This window comes from Protopterus annectens, chromosome 6.part0 (genome assembly GCF_019279795.1).
Source record: "Protopterus annectens isolate FY-2018-M chromosome 6.part0, PAN1.0, whole genome shotgun sequence".
Lineage (NCBI taxonomy): Eukaryota > Metazoa > Chordata > Ceratodontiformes > Protopteridae > Protopterus > Protopterus annectens.
Genome location: NC_056737.1, coordinates 972,585,810 through 972,608,998, shown reverse-complemented (window position 1 = coordinate 972,608,998; position 23,189 = coordinate 972,585,810). Strand labels below are relative to the sequence as shown.

The following is a 23,189-nucleotide window of genomic DNA, read 5'->3' as shown; positions in this document are numbered from 1 at the left end:
TACTACCTATGTAAGCACTTGCATGGAGTCCAATTACAGAAGTCTGTATCTGCTTAGTGTGTGACTCTGAGCAAGGCACTTAACAGGATGGTGCTTATGGGCTGAGTCTTTAAAAGGTCCATGTGGATGAGCATTCTGTCCCAGTTAAGAAACAGAAACAGACGTATTAATTACTAATTATTTATTTAATTAATTAAACAGTATAGCAAACATTGCTTGAAATCTGATGTGACTAAGCTAAAACAAAGAATGTTAAATGCATAGATAGTTTATGTGATGAGAGCAGACCTTCCCCTACTGTGATCCAAGGAAGCTACATTTCATGATGATAAGCAAATCATCAGTGTCGTGTTTACACTTGGCCGTTGCAAACAAATGAAGCCATTAAATAAACCCGAATTTTAAAATTATCCCACCAGTCAATGCACACTAACAGTACATATGTAATACTTTCATATTTAAAATATGTTGTAAAAGGCACAAATTCTCTAAATTAAATGGAAACCGGAAGAAGAAAATTAATTTCCTTTCACCTATCAATAACAGAAAGCAAAGTTCTCCATCTTTACATGCTGATCCACTGACACAGAATATTATAATAACTGATTTTGGAAAAGTACTACCTCCAACACAGTTATAGCACCAAACACTGCTGAGCAAATGTAGGCCTGATTAAACAAATAATCTTACAAAAAAACTATAGCTAAAGTAATTTGTTATGCAAATGTAATTTATCTGCATGATTTAATTTAATTTTATTTATTTAAATGTTAACCAGATAAGTACACTGGGCCTTCTCTGACCCATTTACTTCAGGAACCAGGCCATAAGGGCAAGGGTAAATGTCACATATGTATGGGCAATTTAATGCAGCCAATCAACCAGCATGTTTTTGGGAAGTGGAAGGCAACTAGAATACCAAGAGAAATCAGTGCAAATGCAGGGAGAGCATAACATAGTGACCCAATGTCAGGGTTCAACTCTAAATCATGGACCTATGAAGCAGAGGTCTGCCACTAAGCTAGCCCAAGAAGCCAGCATGGTGCTCGTTGTTTTGCACCACATAAAGTCTGGTAACAATTGCTTCCTTACTTTTTCACAGACCTTTTAAATGTAAGCTTTTGCCAGTCATAACAGATAACATTATTCAGTGTTTAGTTTATGTGCAGTGCTGTAAGTCTAAAAGCTTTCACAAATTTCACTTACCCACTCATAAAGTCACCAAAAATGTAGAGACCATTTAAGTTGGGAGACTCACAGCCTCTGTAGACATAGCCACCTGTTACACTTTTACCCATCTTGTGAGGATATGCAAAGATTGGAAGTACGTCATCTAAAATTAAAAAAAAATACAGAATTGTAGGTCTCACTTCTGCAGTGTAATAAGTGTGAAGTAAGTACAAGTGAGTAAATGAATAGTAGGAAACACACGAAATAGAACAAAATGTTCTTAAAATGTGAACGGTGCTTCAAAATACTTTTGACTAGTTGTATAATTACTTAAAATATTTGTAAACATGGTTTCATAACCATTATGAATGTGAAACTTTACTACTGAAAACATTTAAATGAGATAAAAGCATTTTTGGGACTAGTTCGCCATTCACAACCAGAATATTCATCAACTCTTTTGTTCCTTCAATGTGCTTTTTCTGAATCATTCTTAAAAATAGGTGAACTACTTTATCTTATCTAATTTTCTGACATGCAAACCACAGTACCTCAACATCCAGGTACAACAGAATAGTATTCGGTGCAGTAAGTTGTTTAGTGTTTTTTCTTCAGTCTGACATCAATGCAAAGCTATTTCTTAATTTTAAGAGGAACAGTTCTGAACGACTCCAAAATAATTTGCTACCAACATTCAATTTGTGTGTACAGCAATGCAGATCCACAAATCTTTACTGGTCTGTCTGTGTTTAAGTTGCTGTTTAACTTGCAGTCTCAGGTACTGGACTTTCCTCCTGGTATGCCAAGCTCAAGGTCTTGAGTACAGTTTTATAGCTCATTAGTGTCTGACTATCACTTGCCTCAATTCTGCTTTATTGCCTGTCTTCCATTATGCTCTGGCACATTTTACTGGTTTTACTGGTAATAAGTATAAAGGGCTGTACTGCTTTAAAGGGGAATCAATGAATTCCTTAAGTCCCGGCAATCTGGGACTCATCACAAAACATGTTCTCTTATAATGAAGAGTAATAATACAGGCATTCTCTGTACCACATTATAACCCAGACACAAAGAAACACATGCACATGTGCACACATGCACACACATACACACACACACACACACACACACACACACACACACGCGCGCACACACATACACACACACACACACACACGCACATGCATGCACACGCACACACGCACACACAGATATAAGCAGCACTTCCTATCATAATCAGATTTCCTCAGTCACACAACAGTACCTACAGGATCTCCTCTATGATATTTAAGCTCCTCAGCACTGACTGCAGATTTTCTCTTACAGACTGTTTCCTTATCCATCATACTTAATTTAAATAATATCAGTCATATAGCCTGCATGACTAAACCTAGATATAAACTGGAAAGTGTTTCTTTAAATAATTGGTTGAATTAACTGCTCTTGTTTCTAAGGTTGCACAAGAGGTATTACTGATAATGTTTATGTCCCCTGAAAGGCTATAAAGTCGTGGTGCCTAGGACTTTTAAAAGCTGTAACATCAAGAGTTCAAACAAGTAAGTGTTCCTTTGTATTAAATTATTTTTGTTTGCGGCTCATACTTTTGTATAACGTATGCCTCTTCTCAGCTTAGCCTATTTTCCCAGTGTAGAACCAATATAGGCTACAAAGCCTTTTCCCTTCAAGGCCAAAAGACAAAAGTCCCTCCACACTACTTCATACCCAGGCTACCAAAAAAAAAAAAAAAACCTTGGGCTAATCGGTTGTTATTGTCTACCTCAACAATAAAGCAAGATCTACCTCTTCTGTCATCTAAATCAAAAGTATCAGAAAATATATACTTCCTCCAATATGTGTACATTTTTATGGCTTTAATTGCAAACTGTAATTTTTAATTGCATTTCCACGGTCATTTCTTTGATTATATATTTCCATTATATGTTCTAATTCTTGCAACTAACCACACTATATATATATTTTTCTTTTCAGGTTCAAGTCTGAAAATCTTATCAGTCAGTTCAGCTACATATTTAATAAAAGAATAAATAAAGGAAGTCACTGGGTCAGGGACAGGGTAAAGAAGTTAGCTCTAAATAAAAGCAGAAAAGGTGAAGAATTACACAAAATCAGAGTAATGTTCACCAGATGGGTAATGCAATCCACAACCACATGTTCCGAAGCCATGCAATGAGAGACATTATGCAAATCGATTTAATTTTATGGTTTCCATTTGTTACCTTTATCCCACATTGCTTCTGTCACAAGCATCAACAATGACTAAGCAAAATACCATAAAAAGTCTTCTTATCACTTTGGATTATGCCCCAAATAAATACAGTGCTATTTTCTGCTTTGCACTTAGAAGTTATCTCTTTAAGAGTTACAAAATAAAAACCTGAATTTAAAAAAATAAGAAACCATGAACAGAATATCATTCACAGGATGTTATATGTAAGAGCAGTCCACCTTCTTTTGCCAGTATATGAAAATGTGGGAAATGGTCTTATCATACAAATGGTACTACGGTAGCAAAAGGTCCACATGTGGCTACCTTTTGCAAATATTTTCAGCATAGAAGTCTGTATAACCATCAGGAATTTGGACATGGTTTACTAATTTGTTTCAGTTTTTGATCTTCACTGGACTCCTACTGATGTCTAACTTCAGAACCTTCTACACCAGTGTCTGTTGTTATAGCTGTTCAGTCACCATTTTAATCCCTCTTATGATGAGTGGGGATAGCTAGGAAAAGAGAAGAGGTCATCCTACAACATACTGCAAAGAAGGGCTTTTTAATTGCCTTGTCAGCATTTCCTCCCTTCCCTATGAGTGGCATGCATCCACATATGAGCCTACTGCACAACTGACAGTATCTTATTCAGAAGTGTTATCCATTAATGATAGCATCTCCGGCAATCACTGAGGGGCAGCAGGTGGTGAAACTGTCCCTTCCTGTGCACCCAGGAGAAAGACTACTAATCTCTGGTCACCTAATATTTTTCCTTTCTTGCACCTGTCCATCTGGCATTTGTACCACTAACAGAACTTGGGCTCCCATTTCCAAGGGTAGAAATACTTGATCTGTACCAGCAGGCTGGCTGTGGTACTGATTCCCAGTCCACATAAAACAAAGTTCATCCCTGCTCATATTCGAGGGCAACTTGGGTCTATAGATGATTAACAGAAAATTTACCCCCAGACTGCCCCTGTACTGCTAATGGACAGACACAGCTCCTAAATTTATTTTTATTTATTTAATATTTGTTTACCGGGAAAGTCCGACTTGGAATGAAGCCAATTTTCAGCAGCAGCCCAGAGAGAAACACTCCAGATGCATGTCTTTGTAATGTGGGAGGAAACCGGAGTACCCAGAGAAAACCCACACAAACTCAGTGAGGACATGCAGATGACACACCAAAGGCACTCCAGCCAAGAATTGAACAAGAGAACCTCTTGCTGTGAGGCGACAATGCTACTGTTGCACCACTGTGTCATCAGCTGCACCACTGCGCCGGCCAGGATATATGTTTTATCCTATGTATGTGTCCCCTCAAATTATTTATGGTATGACCCCATTTATTCTCTTAAGGGATAATATATAATTATTTTATATAGGATGGGTTACACCAATCTCTAACCAAATAGGCATGGGTTAATTAGATTAAATAAAGGGAAACTGGCTAGGCTTAAAATGGCCTTCAAAGGCAGCTAGCCTAGTACTTATCTATGAACATATGAACCTATACAAGGGCAAAGAAACAAACTATAATTATACCCTTAGCTATAAATGGGTAGATAACCAAAATCTTAAAGATATAATGACATTTTCTGAAGAAAATTAATTATTTTTCACACACTACACATATGCATTTGGAGTGCCAATTAGAATAGACAGAGTATATGTTCCAAATGATTTACAGACTAAAATTGATAAACAGGCATATTTTAAAGAATGCTTATATAAAGAAATTATGGAATAATGTAAATAAGCAATAATGAAATAGTAAAAGATTTCATACTGCGGGACTCTCTGAAAGTTTCTTTATATGGAAACTCAAACTCTGGTATAATAAGATAATTAGGAATGGGAAAATTATATCAAAATTCTATTAGAGAAATTGCAAGCTAAAAGTTCAGAATGGAGGTTACAACAGTAGTAAAGTAATTAACGAGATGACAAGTGACAAATGTGACAAAATTAAAAGGGAGTTAAATCCTGAATCTAGGAAGAAAATATCAAACATAGAAGAAATCCTCTAGATATTTAAAAAAGCTGAATTGAGTCTTAATGAGAGTACACAGGATGAGGAGGATATACTTTAATGAATAAAATTAATATTAAGTTAAATAGAGAACAAGGTAGGACCTTAATGAGAGATATAACAAAAAATGAAATTGAAAACCAATTAAAGAAATGTAAAAATAATAATATTCCTGGCTTACATGGAATTATTCCAGAAATATCTAGAATGTTACCACAAGACATAATATATTAAAAAAGTTCAAATGGGAAATAGAATTACACCATCATGGAATTATTCTTTGATAGTATCAATTTTTAAACCAAAAAAGATCCAGCTTTATGCCCATTTTATAGTCCTGTGAACTCCCAACTATGGACCAATACAGCTAACATCTTTTTTCAGGAATTGGAGTCACTCAGTATTAACCCAATACCATTTTCCTATGCGATTTTAACTCCCCAGCTATAGATAGGGAGACATACATCATGACTAGTGTGCTAGCACAAAGATTTCTGGACTTTGTCAATATAAATGTACTGGAATAACTAAGCAGAGTACCCACTAGGGGGAACAACATTCTGGACCTTGTCCTTAATAATATAACGGTATTGTGCTCTGTCCCTTGTGTATCATCATCACTTGTCAGTTTAGGCCCTAAAGCTGTTACCCTCAAAATAAAATTGAAACCTGAGACCATAGCTATGCCTGGTGCCTTTAGAAATTTCTCCAACATAATCTTCATACTTCTAAGCAGTACCCTGGCAAGTTTCAAAATTCTGTTGAGTATACAGAAACATACAATGCTTTTTATAACAGCATGTTAACAACTGCATAGAAGCATCTGTATCATGTAGCATCAAATGTCAAGCACACCCCAAAAACAAACGTCCCTGGTGGGACCGCAATATAAATAACCTCTACAACAAAAGGAAGAGAATTATGGCCATACATAAGCAACTAAGTAGCTTAATTAAAAACAACAAAGCCAAGTTTGAGGAAGAACAGCTACCCAAGCAAAGGACAACTACAAGGCCTTCTTAAGCTATGTTTGCAATCTCAGGGGCTTTACACAGCAGTGCACTGAACCAATTGTGAATGACACCATGTATATGGATGCTGAAGTTGTAGCCAACCTGCTGGCTGATAAATTCAGCTCCAACTTCACCCCTCTCTCACCACCTATTACCTCACAAGAAATACCAGAAACTGATATGCCTGCATCAATTACGCAGCAGCAAGTCCTGAAAGCACTATCTAAGGCCAAAAATACTACATCTTTTGGTCGTGACAATATCTCTGAATGTAGCTTGAATGGCATAAAACATGATCTACCTATGCCCCTAGTAACAACGCTCTACTTCAGCCTACAAACTGTCTTTGTGCAGAGCAAATGTAGGACAGCAGCAGTCATGATGCTGCATAAGGGAGAGCCCTCTGCTGACCCAGGTAGTTACCAACCCATTAATTAGATCAGCATCATATGTATAGCCATGGAAAGACTTTTCATGGAATTAATAAGGACATTGGGAACCTCCAAATACTGGACTCACTCCAGCCTGGTTTCGTCAAAGGCCAGCCATGCTTACTCAACCTGGTGGACTTCTTTGAAAAAGTCAACAAATCAATGGACAAAAGTAAGACAGTACATACCACTTATCTTGATCTGACCAAAGCTGTTGAAAACAATCCCCCAAACTAGAAATAACCCCCCCATGTCACTCCACTGGGTTGCCAACTGGTTCACAGATAAGACACTGGAAATCAAGATAAGGTAACACTACCTATACAAAAAGACCAGCCACTTAATGAGTCCGACAAGATTCTGTGCTGGGACCTCTACTGTTTGCACTTACTTCTTGGTAGTAAAGGCAAACACCAAGGGTCTCTGCCTGGCTAAGTCTGTGGATGACTGCAATTTAGGAACAGTCACTGAATCTCCAAACAGTACAGCCTGCCCCAAAAATTAACTGGTACCAGAATCATGGACTAAAACAAAGTGCATTACTGTATCTTTTGAGAAATTGAAAACCTCAGGAAACTACCACATTGTTAATATGCTCCTAAGAGATGGCCAAGTAGTTTGGAACTTTGGAACATATGTATACAGTGAAGTAACATCAGTATATGTCCACTGTGGTAAGGAAATCCTTCTACAGTGCACAGTTTATAAGCAGAGGAGTAGCTTCTAGATCCAAAAATGTTATTGTCCCCTTCTACTCAACCCTCATCAGGACAATCATTGAGTACAATGGCCCCTTTGCCATGCATCTGACAAATCACATGCAACAGCTTGAATGCCGTCATGGGCTTCTCTCAAAAACAGTATGCATATCTCTCAACCTCTTAGCACAAAAAAATCTGGACAAAGCCAAAAATATTGAGGGACAAAGCCATAAAAATGTGGACAAATCTTAAATATTGCTCTTATAATCTTATAAAGTTGCTAAAATAAAAGGACTTGTGTTACCATACATTTTCTGAAGGATATAATATAGGAAACTGAAATGCCTGTCATTATTTAGTGAATTCAGTCCTCATTGATTTGCCCCAAATATCTAGAAAAAAAACAAATTTTATGAGGAACAAACCAAAAATATGAGGCAAAAATCTGGACATTCTATAAAAATCTGGACAGTTGAGAGGTATGTCAGGGCCTAAAACACTTGTCCTACACAGATTACTCAAAGCTCTGTCACTATACTCCATCTCTTACAAACTACATGTAAATGTGTCGGTCTCTCAGTAGGATGCCCTATAAAGTCTCTGTGGCTTGACCCAGAAATAATCACTAGCTTATGGGTAATATACAAATATAGCTCACGGAAAAAAACAGGGTAAGTTTTAATACCAAATGGAGTTAATGTCTATGCTTAAAATGGCCCACAAAAGCAGACAGACATACTCACCTATGAGTCTGTACACAAATACAGCAGCAGTTATAGAAAAGTGCAAGGCCGTATCAATACAAAAATAGGAATTACATACAGCACTGTCAAACTATTTTATAAACTACACAAATGACAATGTGTAACACACATGCAAAGTTACAAAGCTGCCATAAGCAAAGACCAACCCCCCAAAGACACACATACACACACACACACACACACACACACACACACACACACACACACACACACACACACACACACACACATGGGAACATTACTGCTTCACTCTCTCCAAAAACAGATGACTCCCTGTCACCTAAAGAGTTGAGCTACTGTGAAGGGATTCTATTGAGATTGTAATGACTATAAGTGATCTTTAAAAACAGCAAGAGAGGAAGTGCAGTTTTTGAGGAATATGTGTTAAATCCATGGTAGTAGTATCTCAACATTCCTTGTACTCTGATATACAAAGATCTTGGCATTAATACATATAAGTAAACTGGTGTGAGGATAACAGGTCCCCATACTGAGGGCAAAGCCCCCTTCTGTAAAAATGGTCAGATAGCATTACAGTGAGCTTTGAGACTTGCTGTAGTTTAATGGGGGTGGTAGGAGAGGCAATGGAAAGCAGTCATCATATGGAGAGATGACAAGTCTTACGTAAGACACTGTGGCCAGTGATGGCAAAGAGAAATGCAGATCTTTCAAGGACTGTAAAATATTAGTCTTTTAAGAGACGATGATGCTTACAACCAGGAGAAGCTAAGATGTGGTGAAAGATTTACAAATATAATTTGTAGCTGAATAGCAGAAGTAGAGGGTGCATACTCAAGTCAGTGGAAGAGAATATTCTTTTCTATGGCAGCTTTAGGCTCTGGGATTAGGAGTCAAATATGCATTTCTTAGTCGACTAGTAACATTAAAGTATGTCTGGTTAATATAGTATGAGAAAGGGGTGGGATGGTATGATAAAACCAATGACACAATGCCAACCAAAGCAATTTGCATTTATCAACTGTAACTTGGAGCATTGTGGAAGAACACTAATTCCAAACTAGAGAGCAGAGTCAGCCTGAAAATCAGTCTGAATGGCTGGGGTATCAGGTTTGAGAAGGATAAGATCATTGGCATAAGAAAAAAAGATGAACATGCCTGAGTTAAAGAAGTGGGTATTAATATTAAAAGGAAAGAAAAGTCCAAAAAGGAAGCATTGGGAATGCTGCAGGGAACATTTCCAGATCATGAAAATGTGCATAGTACCCACACTTGGGAAGTTTTACTGACATTTAGAGAACTAAAATACAGGCTTATCACCAACCCTTATTGTTTTGAGCTGAGATTTTAGATAGGAGTGATCAACTGTATCCGAAACCTTTTAAACATAAACAAAAAAGTAAAGCAAGCACCCAAAAGTCGGTCCTTGCCACAAAGTATCCACCAAATAAAGAACAGTCCAATCAACACAGCTAAAAGCATAGATTTAATATCATACACTTAATAAAAGTTAAAACAACAAACAGAAGAGATTAGCACTTTCACACATAAGTGCTTCTTCAAATCTATTTACAGCCAAAAAAACACCTCATTTTTAAAAAAAACACTGACAAATAAAACAACAGTAGCAATTAAACTCAATGAGGCAGTTTCAGTGCCTTCAAAACAGGTCTTAAAGGAACATTCTCATTTAAACCAGGAATCTTATCAGTCTGCAAAGGAGCAATTAATTTCATTTCAGCTACTTCAGTTAAATTCAAAATGTCCCCACCTCTATTCCTTTCTTCAATAACCTGCATAACCATAAAAGTAAAAGATGGCCCAGCACTGGTAGAAACATGTTTATACAAGGCATTAGATAAATTTGTATCTCTGATGTCACCTAAATGTTACAATATACATTCTTTCAAAAGTCTATTTGTTTTGCCTACATAAAAGCTAGTACACTGCTTACAGCAGGCAAGATACAATAAATGTTTAGTCTTACAATCTGCCTATGATCTCAAACTATACACAATCCCAAATGTCAGATATATAAATAAATTAGAGGTAGAGATCAACTTACAGGCTTTGCAGGTCGGACATGGAAATGTCCCAACACTACTGGATCTCATTATAAACTTTTTTCTGGGTCCATAGCACAGCCGCCTCTTAAGCAACAAATTATTCTTCAAAAGAAAACTTGGTTCATCACCCACATTTCTCTTAATATTATCATCAGAAAGCAAAATAGACCAATTCCACCTAATAACATCACAAACAATCCCCACATTCCTACTGTATGTAACAGCCACCCTATTTCTAGGGTAAGCAGAGACACTAGCAAAGCTGGAGATTTTTTGGCAGCCACTGAGCAGCTAAGTAAAGATTTTGCTATTAGAAGTTGTAATACCAATTAAATTAGTTATTCTTCCTGGGAGGCTGGGGGATTGAGGCCAACTGCGGGTACACCTTATTTTGCAAGGAGAACCTGAGTCTTAGGTGACTCCTCTATGCAATATAATTAAATGAATTATGCTGAGCCTAGAAATAGGGTGGCTTATAAAAACCCTGGTGGTTGTTAGTTTAGTACAAACCTATAAACCTATGAACATGTTCAGAGGTTTTACTCTATCAGGAATATTAAAAAGTGATACATGTTGCTTTTGTCTACTGTTATACATACAAAGAACTAACTAGGGTTGCCACCTTTTCAAATGGCCAAAGTGGGACATTTTCAGGACACACATCAGAGATTACAGGCTGACACATACCCACGGTCAGTACAAAGGATAGAACTTAACTTTTTTGCCTAAATAAAAGCTTATTCTTGTAGCAGTTTAGTTGTTTATTCTGTTTCTTGTAATATTTAGGTATTTTAGATACAGAAATAACTATTTTATGCAACTATTACATAAAATATGGGACATAATTATGTCCTACAATCTCAGGACATTTGCCATTTTTAATATTTTTTGTCAGGACACAACTGCCCAAAGAGGGACTGTCCCTCGCAAAGTGGGACAGGTGGTAACCCCTACACCGATACTATACTCCAAAATAACTATATTACTTTATGCAGGACATTTCATTGTTCGTAAAATGTTTTCATATCATGCACTGTTAAACATTTGAACTGTATTTTCTTGTATTATTTTCCTGAATATAGCCCTTGAGAACTAGTACAAACATCAGGCAGTCAGACATTTAATTAAGTAGCTATAAATATGGCCAACACAAGGATGCACTCCACTATAGACTTAGAATTGTCAAGAGGGTCAAACATTTATATTACTTCTGAGCTTTGTGGTTATAGCATCCAAAGCAAACTCTCAACTAACTTTAATTTTCAAATCCTGGCAGGAAGTTGATTTTGAAGGACTGCAAAATCAGCTATAAGACAAAATTACTGAACATCAATATCAGAGTAGAGTCTCAGAGAGAGTGTGCTAAAAATATGATGCTACAATAATTTAAAAGTTGCCAAGTTACAGCCCTTAGTAGAAATGCTGAATGATATGCACTGAACAGCCAAAAAATGTCCTCTGAAACATTTAAAGTGCTTACATCATTTCACAAATTATCTCAAAAGGGTTAAGAGTGAGATTGCTGTCCTCTGATAAGAAATGGATTCATATCAATGTATCTAAAGACAAGTGAAATAATTAAAAGAAAATCAAACTTGCTTTTTGAAGTTACATATTTTTTCTGGGGGAGGTGAAGCCGCTATAAGTCCTTGCACATGCTTTGTCCTCTGTACTCCTGGATTTCATATCAGTTCCAAAAGAACCCCAAGACAAGAGCAAAATACCTGCAGTGATTGATGTCCTTTGACTAATGTATGCTTGTGTGTGTGTGTGTGTGTGTGTGTGTGTGTGTGTGTGTGTGTGTGTGTGTGTGTGGGTGTGTGGGTGTGTGTGTGTGTGTATATGTGTGTGTGTGTGTGTGTGTGTGTGTGTGTGTGTGTGTGTGTGTGTGCGTGATTGTGTGTATGTGTGTGCGTGTGCGCATGCATGTGCGTGTGCATGCGTGTGTGTGTGCGTGCGCACGTGCGTGCATGTGTGTGTGTGTGTGTGTGTGTCTGTGTGTGTGTGTGTGTGTGTGTGCGCGTGCGCGTGTGCATGCGGGTGTGCGTGTGCATGTGTGTGTGCGTGTATGTGAGCACGTGTGTACGTGTGTGTGCGTGTGTGCGTGTGTGCATGTGTGTGCATGCGTGTGTGTGTCTGTGTGTGCGTGTGTGCATGTGTGTGTGCGCATGTGCATGTGTGTGCATGCGTGTGTGTGTTCATATGTGTGTGTGTGTGTGTGTGTGTGTGTGTGTGTGTGTGTGTGTGTGTGTGTGTGTGTGTGTGTGCATGTGCGTGTGTGCGTGTGTTTTGACCTGTGTTTTTAGCACCTGGCAGTCACACAACTCATATGATAACATCAGAACTGAAAAAGAACTTTTTGTTGCAGGGTTTTCTTATTGGACAATAAGCACCATGTATCATGCATGTGAAATGATGGCCTCATTGTGGAAAAGAGAATAAATAATTAAATTGAGGAAGAAGACAAAGCAGAAGAAGAAAAAGATGAAGAACGAGGAGGAAAAGAAGAAGAAAGTCATACTTGCAGTTCATCAAATAGTCGGATTGTTAATTCAGGTACTTAGCTTTGGATAACTATGTGTGAACTCATGCAAAGAACAGGAGATGGCAGTGGGAAATTGGCAGCACCCTCGTTCACTTGTGTGCTTAAAGATAATTTGGGTTAGAGTGTTATCTGCCCCACAGTATGAAATTGACAAGGGTTAACAACAAAACAATGACAAAAACTGCATTCAGTGTATAAGAACCAAGAGGGAAGTTTGATTCATACAAAGGTCTGGAGAGTGGATTTCTTACAGACACCTTGCTGACACTAAGGACACTGGAAAGCTTATGTGCATTTTTGTACATCTGCATTTGTTTATGTGCGGAGCAGTTTTGTATGTGACCATTTTTTTGTGACGATGGCAGTTTTATATGTGGCCATGTGCTTATGAGAGTAGATTTTTTTTCAAGTAATCATTTCTTTTTGAAAATTGCAGTTTACATCTTGGTATAGTTCTCATTTCAGGATAAGGTATATTGGTGTTGCTTCACTGGCATGAGCTGTGGTGCCCTCTTTAATGCAAAGATAAGCCAGGTTTGACTAGCAGCCTGGTTGTTGCAGTGTATGCTAAAGGTTAAAGGCTTGAGCTGTTAAGGTTAGCTTTCCATCCTTGAAGTAAAGAATGGAGATAAAAATCACTGCAGTCACACTCAGGTAGTGGCTAACTTGTGAAAGGCCCTAGTGCCATCAAAGACATGCTAAACAAAGGTGCACATGCACCCCCAGAAGCATGAACATTCTCTGCTGATGTCACACCGTGCTGATGCTACAGATGAGAAGGTTAGGACAAGCAGCATAAATTGTAGGGCACCTTCAATGTGACAATCAAAGCAGATGATGTGTGGGCCTTACATTCTCTACAAAAAAAAGAGTCAATAAAAACCACATCGCTAGAAATAAGGGGCCCCAATGGGACAGCCCCATTGGAAATTAGGGGCCCCATGGCGTATGTGGGGAGGCTAAATCATTGGAAGAAGACAAAAAAGGATCAAATCATAATGCAGTGTGACCGTGACCAGAGGTCAGCAGGGGATTCTGGTTAAAAATCAGCGTACTGGAGTAGCAGGAAGAGTGCTACACCTTCACAGCTAATGGTGCTTCTAAACATCAACCATGCATATATTAGTTTTTTTTTCAATTAAAATAAGTTGTGTTTGCCACAAAATGAAAATAAATAAATAAGGGAGGTGGTTAAATTAGCAAATGAGCTAAGGTAAGGGCATGACAGCTTAGAGTAGGGTAAAGTGATATGGTTTTGCAGCTGGAGTGCTTGACAGAATAATTTTCTTTAATAGTGATGCATTAGATGAGATAACATAAATGGATAAGGCAACAAAGGATGAACATTTGTATCGTTAGTGACAGATGCTCCACATTAATGTTTAAGGTAGTGAGCACTGTGGAACATCACAGCTAACATTCAGGTGTCTTAAAAAGTGGTAGTGAAGATTCACCTCTTTACCTAAGAGTGAGACATCTCACAGCAACCAATGACATGCTTAGAAAAGGACTGCAGTAAAAATGGAAAGAGATATCTACCGATATTTGTACGTGAAGCCACACTGCATGCTTGCATGGGGTGCAGTGATGGAATAGATATATTGGTGAGATGGATTCAATAATCACAATTGCAATGATAAAAATAAATGCATGCACACAGCTGCAGTGGTATTCAGCACTCAAGATTTAACCTATCCATAAATATATTTTATGACTACATCATTTTAAATAAAATATAAAAACTATACATCTGGGCAAGAATGTGACAAAATGGGCATGCAGAATTCAATATGTCCTGGATCATAAAAAAAATAAATAGATTACTTTAGGAGGTTATTTTAGATGCAGCTGTATTTACTGAGACCTGTAGGAACAATTGTGAGTACTCCATGTAAGATTTAATTACTTATTAACCCTCAGTATGTGTCATTTACATATTCATGATTACTTCTGTGTTTTTATTTTACAGTGCCCAGTTACAGAGTTCCTTTAAATAATGTATTGATTAATAGCTACAACAGATGTTGTGTACTGCAATGTGTGCTGTTCAAACCAATTAGTATAATGCCTGAAAATCACGTGATCAAAAATTTCTGTTAAAATTGCTTCCAACACCAAATCCAGCAATCTGACAGCACCTCCATTTGACCACTTCCAGTTCAACAGATAGGTACCCTGACATACAAACTTTCTGATTGGTTACTAATGACAATCTCTGGAAGAGATTTCCAGCATAGAACGTACTGGAAACACTCTAGCGCAGAATGTGAGTGTTGGAGCTGGAAGGCTGAGCTAGCAGAATGTGAGTGTTGGAGCTGGAAGGCAGCTCTAGCAGAATGTGAGTGTTGGAGCTGGAAGGCTGAGCTAGAAGAATGTGAGTGTTGGAGCTGGAAGGCAGCTCCAGCAGATTGTGAGTGTTGGAGCTGGAAGGCTGAGCTGGTAAACCCAAGAAGTATGTAAAATGAATAGTTCATTAATTTGACTACATGATGTGTCCCCATTGATAAGAACAGAGTTTCAGTGAAAATTAGTGTAAGCTTCTGCTGAATTTCAAGAAAAAGATTCTGAGTTTGACAGCTGCACATGCTTGGTATACAACCAGCTGCACAGCAGTAACATGGAATAAATAAACCAGGTTAACCTGCTTTAAACATGCCACAGTCTCTTGTGTGTTACAAAATGTATAAGAAAGTAAGCCTTGTCACGTAAGTAAGTGTGTCACTCCTACAATATACAATTCTATCACTGTTTTGTCTATGAAGATTTTGGCAGGTCAGTCTTAACTTGCAAACAGCAATGATTTATTAATCAAGGAGTTTCCTATACGTGACATGTTACTCATGAAACTAGCAATAGTTTTGAGTCGGTGATTATTTTTTTAAATGCAGTATTCCCTTTTTGTTGCATCATTTATTTATGTACTTGTCACAAAGTCTCAAATCTACTAATTAGAGTAGCAACAGTATGACTAGAAAAATGGGTATTAACTGCCACCTCTTGAGAATTAACTACTTGCAGTCTCTAAATGCAACATGCAGAGGCCACAAGCAGCTCGAAATAAACTCTGGAGATTCAAAACAGATGTATGTAACACAGAATTCTGTCTTACCTTAATCATTAAAAATACTTACACAGTGTCCTCAAAGTCAGACTCCTCACTGATACTCTGACCTATCTATTCTTTAATCTGCATGATTTCAGGTTGTCCCACAGAATTCCAAATATAAGAACGAATGCAAGAACACCATGGGCAAGAACTATTAATTCAGTACCAATGAGACATTGTTCATTATCCCCTTCATCCAGAGTCTTTATTAGTCTAGGTCCAATTAAATGAATTACTCACAATATCCTCATTGTGTAGATTTTAACACTAAAGTAGAGCATGCATGCACTGACACCATTATGTAAATGGGTAAGTTGAAATCTATTGAAGGATAACCTGGTTAGATCCACACTTCAATTAGGTCTTGAGCATGACCTTACTCTCTACATGGATCTAGAAAATTATTAAGTGAGGATACCCCCTCTCCATTAAGAACAAAACTGCAAACAAGACAAGAAAACTATGCACTAAAAATGTACATGAGGAGAAACTTACCCTCATCAGGACCAAAATCAAACAGCGATTGGTAGAAAGACATTTTCAGGGTTGGCACCAGCAATACAGAACCATCTCCAATCAGAAGTCAGACAAGAAAGTACCACAGAAGCAAACTAAAAGAATGCTTGTTGAAAGAATCAGCTTGCTCCTGCTATTAAGAACAGGGCTAGGAATAACCTCAGATCAGCACTGGCCTTCCTCACATAGCCTATACTCTGCAGTGATAAATATGTTATTTGAATTCACATTTCTTAAAAGAATACTCGTATCATGATTGCTGCTTGCTCAGCCATTACTTGGTGCCTCAATGTTTGAAGTTTCTCTTCAAATTACTCATTGTAAATATTGTTTCAAACTATTATGTAATCATGTATTTTCCTTTGTTCATACCTTCTTGAGATAATTGCACTAATAATCAAAGTAATAAGTACACTTGTTTCTATCTAAATAAATGATGTGACCTCAGATTGTACACTTTGGCACTATTATTTATGCCAGAAGGCCCAGGTCATAGCTGATGAAGGTCTGTCAATCGGTCCACTTACCTGGTTACCATGTGTAGTAAATAAATAAGTAAATAAATTAAATCATGGTGCACACTGGGAACAATGTGTAGTAAATAAATAAGTAAATAAATTAAATCATGGCGCACACTGGGAACAAGAAACTTTTAAAATAGTTTTGAACAGAGTTTCAGTGAGTGCAACACACACACACACACACACACACACACACACACACACACACACACAAAAAACTAAACTCACAATGCTGACACTTTCATTAAAAATGAAAGTTTTGGTATTACACCCTGTTCCCAGTTACCTTACATTTCATAAAACACAATCTGACAATTCTACAACTCACCAAAATCTTTACTCATTCAATTATTAGGGTTTCTTTAAGACAGATATATACATTTTTCTATAAGATAGAAAGATATCCCATAGGAATTATTAATAAGCAATTATTCTATTAAAATGATGTATGAAAGGAGAAATATGGCCCATTATATAAACTGGCCTCTTGATGGAGGTAGAGTTTGTGCCTGGAACAGTGGTTCTGGGGAGTGTACAGCAGCAAAGGAGATGACATTCCAGAAAAGCATGAACAACTCTAGACATCTTCCACTGGAAAACCAGAAAAAGGAAGCTGGTTGAAAGCACCTTTAGACATTGCTAAACTTGGCATGAGAGACCTTTTGGGGAGGGGGGGTGGATAACAGCAAATTTCTTAATTTGTTTCAGCTGCATATACAAGAAGAGTCTACACAGGTACTTCCCTTCCATTTAATATACCTGTGATGCCCATGCACTGGCCCAGTAATCAAGGAGCCTCAATCCTCACCACCAACACCAGTACGGGGTGTCCACATTGGTAAGGATAACAAATACACACACAGTAAAGTACAATTTCCTTTAAGAACACACAGAGATCACAGTCAGTCTGGGGCTGGTTTCTCCTTTTCTCTCCAGATCCCCAATAAGACTCGCCACTGGCACAGCTAGAGGATACAGGTCTCAGCCTAGTGTTCAAGCTAAATCCTCCAGCACCCTCTCTGTCCAACCAGTGCTTTGTGTCACTACTCAAGTAGCTGACACACACACACTTTGAGATATGAGTTATGTACAAATACACAGACAGTCCTGAGAAAGGCTGGTACATGTTCTCCAGCTATTCTCCCTTTGCTGCCAGACTATAAGGTAGAAATCACTGCCGCCAACCACTAATATCAACTACTAATAAGGCCCTTACCAAAGGGTGTCCAATTTTACTGTGCAATATTATTATTATCCAATTAATAAGTATAATGAACAGCAATGCTTATTGGAGTGGCTTGGACAGTGTAACTATATGCATACAATGTACTGCAGAACTTAAATTATCTCTACGCAAAACAGCCACAGTTGAAAGGTTTAAAAATATTTAATAATAAATAATAAAAATACAACACAAATCTCCTCAATTCAACACAGTGCTAGTCAAGAGTTCAGACACAGGAAAATGCTTAAAATAATACTGTAGAATAGTCTGACATAACTATAGAAAACAGCTAGTCTAATCTTATTATTTTCTATTTCTAACAGAAACAATGTTCTAAATAACCTCACACTACAAGTTCCAGGCCAGACGAATTCACTCAGTTTAGTACACAGACTGATTCACTAAAATAAAAATATAACTTCTGCAGTAAAAATTAACAGCAAAACTTCAAACTCTTTTACCATTAAAAGCAAATAACACTTCTCTGGTGCCTCGGCTTTCAGAAAAGTCTTTTCAGAGTACATCTTTCTGCTGGTAAGCATACACTTAAATACATGCATTTAATCAATTAAATAATCATCCAATTAAGAACTCACTAAAAAAGCCAACTAAAAAGGTTCACTTTTAATATTCTTTTTAACCTTCTTACATTAAATGCTTCCAAGAGAATTCCATATTCAAACCTCTTGGAAACATTGTATCATGTTTTAAAATAAGTATTGCTTCCTTCCTTCTTAAATGTTCCTTATTTATTTTATCAGTACTAAACCTAGTATTTATTTGTTCCAAAACAGCTGCCTGCAACCCCTTTGGGTCTCCATTATGATGTTATTTAAAGTGCATAGCTACAGAACTCTGAAATATTTGTTTTTTTGATGACCCTTATGTGCTCTTTTAATCTTGAAGCAAAACTTCTCTTGCTTTCTCCAATATAAAATAATCCACAAGGACATTTTACATTACATATAATTTTTTCACTATTGTAAGTGAAGGTGACTCTTCTATCAATTTTTTTCCATTAATGCTTTCAAAACTATCAACTATATGTTTGTATACTGTGCAATTGCCATATGGAAAAGTTCCATATCTCACTAAATTATTTTCTATATTTTTTGGTCTCTCAAATTTTCCATGTACTAACATGTCCATAAGACTCCTGACTCTTTTGTATGAAAAACAAAGTTTAACATTTTTTTAGGCAGGGTTTTTCTTTCTGTGTATAGGACCAGTAATACCTAATACAAAAGAGGCAGGATTCTTAAGGACATGAGAGAAGTGTTATTTGCTCTTAATGTTAAAAGGGTTTGAAGTTTTGCTGTTAATATTTACTGCAGAAGTTATATATTTTTTTTTATTTTAATAAATCAGTCTGTGTACTAAACTAATTGAATTCATCTGGCCTGGAACTTGTGGTGTGAGGTTTGGTTTATTCTACAGTGCGGTGCTTCAGTGTTCTAAATAACTTACATACAAACAGAGCAAAGGCACAGTGCTGGTGGGTAGATGTGTTCAGGTTCAGACAAAATCCAAAATGCTCCGATCCTCTGTCTCTGAGAAAGTCTTAAATTGATAACACATCACTGCTGACTCATTTTAGATTACATCTTTCTTAACAGTTCTGATTTAGCTTCCCATGCTAACAGAAACACAAAATGTACATTTCTTTTTGTAATGTGTACCTGCAGGAAGCCACAACAATAAAATACATTATATGTGTAAAACCTAGCAATTAACTCTGGTCTCAAAACAATAGAAAGAATTCACTGGTCCAGACATCACTTCTCTGAGTTTGAGATCAAACAGTCATACAATGCTTGACTTATCAGCTTTCTTCCTTCAGAGTGCACTGTAGTTACATTTTTGAAGTTCAACATTTAACACAGTTTTCTTACATTTAAGAGAACAAGCCTGTGGATTATATTAATATTTACAATGACATAGACTTATCTACAAAATTCTATCTAGCTAGGCTGGCAGCCTTTCAGTTTTTCACAATACCAACACTGTTTTATGGACTAATAGTCTCTGTTGCTTTCTTTCACACCACACTGCTGGCTGCATCAGGCAAAAATGGCAGATTTTTTTCCAATGCCAAAATGAATCCTGAATCTTCTTCTTGGTGCCTGAAAGACCATTAGTTGTGCAAAAAGTTTCTCCAGTTGGAGAAAACTGCAGCCTTGTAATGTGGGTTGGGAGGTTCATGAAGTATGTCTGAGTTTGTTTCTCTGCTAAAATGGCACAGTGGACACCATATTCAGACTACTGCTGCTGCTTCACCTAAAGAGATGCTGACAATTGCCAGTTCCATGGTGACACCAAAGGGAGTTCCATCTAAGAAGCAAACATGCAGTGATGAAGACCAAGAACTTCAGATAGTATGCTCACCAGGGGAATGGGACCAGAGGGAGTGGACCAGAATCCTGTCCTCCTGGTTAATTGGTAAACATTTAAAAGTATTCTTGGGTATGGAATGGGCTGAATAACAGGACTCTAACAAAGTAAAAAAATGACTGCTAGGTTGAACTGGTATTACCCCCAAAACATAACCTTAAACGTTTCATAGCTGAATATTTTCTCCAAACAAAATGTTAAAAAACAAGCTGTAATTTAAACAATGTGCTTACGTTATGGTAAGATCCAGAGGGTCAACATATTAACAGTAATGTGATAGAAATATTATCCACTGATAAGCTCAAAATTGCTTTGGCTGCCACTTTTAAACTGACCTTAAAGACACTGAAACTGCTGTTGTGCTTGAAGAGGGACTGTTATGCAATAAAACTATATTTAAAACTGAATAGCATGAACTCATGGCAAATCCTGTGTCAAGTGTCAAATTCTTGCAACAAACAGAAAGTATCAAATGTACACAATCTCAGTTTTAAATGTAGGAGAAGAGGTCACATAGTACTAGCAACAGTAACAGTATTTTACTTGTGAAAAGTGTAACCATTGAAAATTATACTACTAGTGAGAATGAGCTTATGGAATGCAAGTAATTGGTAACTCTCTGTCAGAACAGTGTAATCAGTGCTTTTATTGTGCTAGAGCAGACCTCATTAAATGTGATGTCTTAACTAATGGCAAGGTGCTTCAGCAACTACTAGATTAAGGCATTATGGTTACACCTATAAAGGTGTATTAGGGTTGTAAAAAGAAGAGCATTACAAAACAGTATCCCATTACTCGAGTAGAAATACAAAATGGGTTTGGAAAAGTAGCCCCTCCTATTCCTGTAGTTCCCAATTTAATACTCAATGTAACAACTGGGAAAGATTTTTTCCACTTTAAAGATTAGTGGAGACAATGAGAAGAAGGTAATTCTATCAACATACCATATTATTAGTGTGAGGAAAGGAGCCAGCAATGAATAAGTCTACAGACACACCTCAGCCTGAGTTGGGAAAAAAGAGGACGGGGTAACAACCAGGCACATTCTTAACAGTGTATGAATATAAAAAAATCAAGGCTTTTTATTAGAAAGCTTTAATTGCTCACAAATGTGGCAAATGATACAGAGAGAGGAAGAATATAAACCATTTAAAGAGATATGTTAGCACATACATATGGCAAAGCTGCCTGCAAGAGCAGAACTGTAGAAGAAAGGGAGCTATTGCAGATCAAAAGTATTGTTGAGCATGGAGTAGGAATGATAACCAGAAATGAAGAGAAGGAGCTGCTCACAGAAAAGTTGTATTCCAAGGGAAAAGAGTTAAGAAGTGTGTAAAATGTACTACATGAGTAAAGTTCTAAACCTATCAATCTAAATCAAAAAGCCACATAAATGAAGAATTTAAAGCACCAGGTGAATGTTGAGAAGAAGACATTTGTCAATAATAATAATACGTCAGCTATTGGTCCAACAGAAACTGACGCAACGAGCGTTGCCTCAGATGGAGTGTTTGTCACACCACCTGAGGAGTTGCAGCCTCTAGAGACTGGTTTCTCTCCACATACACCGCTTCCTAACCAGGAAGCCAATAAATCAGCCAACAGAATGGGAGCAATTCCAAAGATTAATGTGCAGAAAACCACCACGCATTTTTTACTCTACCCAATTCGGAAGCAAGTACAGCAGCAGAGAGAACGCACAAACAGCTGGGAGCGGAGGAAACGGAAGTACTCAGGAGAAAGCTTCCAACAGCGGAGACGCCAAAAGAATTAAAAAACCTGTTCCTGAATCGTTCCAGGTTTGTGCTATCTCAAGATGATATCAATATACTTAAAGGACTGACTTTTATTCCATCGCAAACTAGTCAATTGCAAGATGTATTGATTGAACTCAGAATGTTTGTAAGAACTGTGGCTTTAAAATTGTATTTTAGTAATAAGACATTAGCTACAAGTGTATCTAACAATGTAACTTGTTTCAAAATGAAAAGTACTTTTTCGCCCTCCCTTTCGACACATATTGAATGCTTCATGAAAGTCTGTGAGAATGATATATATGACTATTTTTCAAATGGAAAGAAAAAGTGTCGATATTTTAATTTGAGTAGACAAAAATAGAAAGGCAGGACACTGCTGTTGAAATCCGTTTAATGTATAAAATAAATCCACAGGTAAGCGCTTTCGGGAATACCCTTCTTCAGACAATCAAAACTTCTTAATAGTCAAGTTTAAATACATAACAGGTGATGGCTTAAAATTCAAAAGAGCCAATCAAAACATTAAAACAATAAAATCTTAATAAAAGACACGCCTCTTTTGTAATGCTGGTTTTAAAGGGACCTGGTCATTTAAACCAGGTTCCCTATGTGCCTGTAATTCTATGATCCAGCGTGACTCAATAGACTCAGTAATGGCTTTTATATCCCCTCCTCGTACACCTACTACAACATTTGCTATAGCTCTGAACATAAAAGTATGCGTGGGATAATTTTCAACATGTTTATACAACGCATTATGAAT

At 37.2% G+C, this 23,189-nt stretch overlaps 1 protein-coding gene across 1 annotated transcript in view; it reads right to left on the bottom strand.

Annotated features, from left to right (window-relative positions):
- The window catches only part of HHIPL1 (HHIP like 1), a 661,343-nt gene that overhangs the window by 207,023 nt on the left and 431,131 nt on the right, over positions 1-23,189 (bottom strand). The window contains exon 5 of the mRNA XM_044074611.1: positions 1,207-1,333. Within this exon, the coding sequence (XP_043930546.1) occupies positions 1,207-1,333 (127 nt within the window). The remainder of the gene's footprint in view (positions 1-1,206; positions 1,334-23,189) is intronic.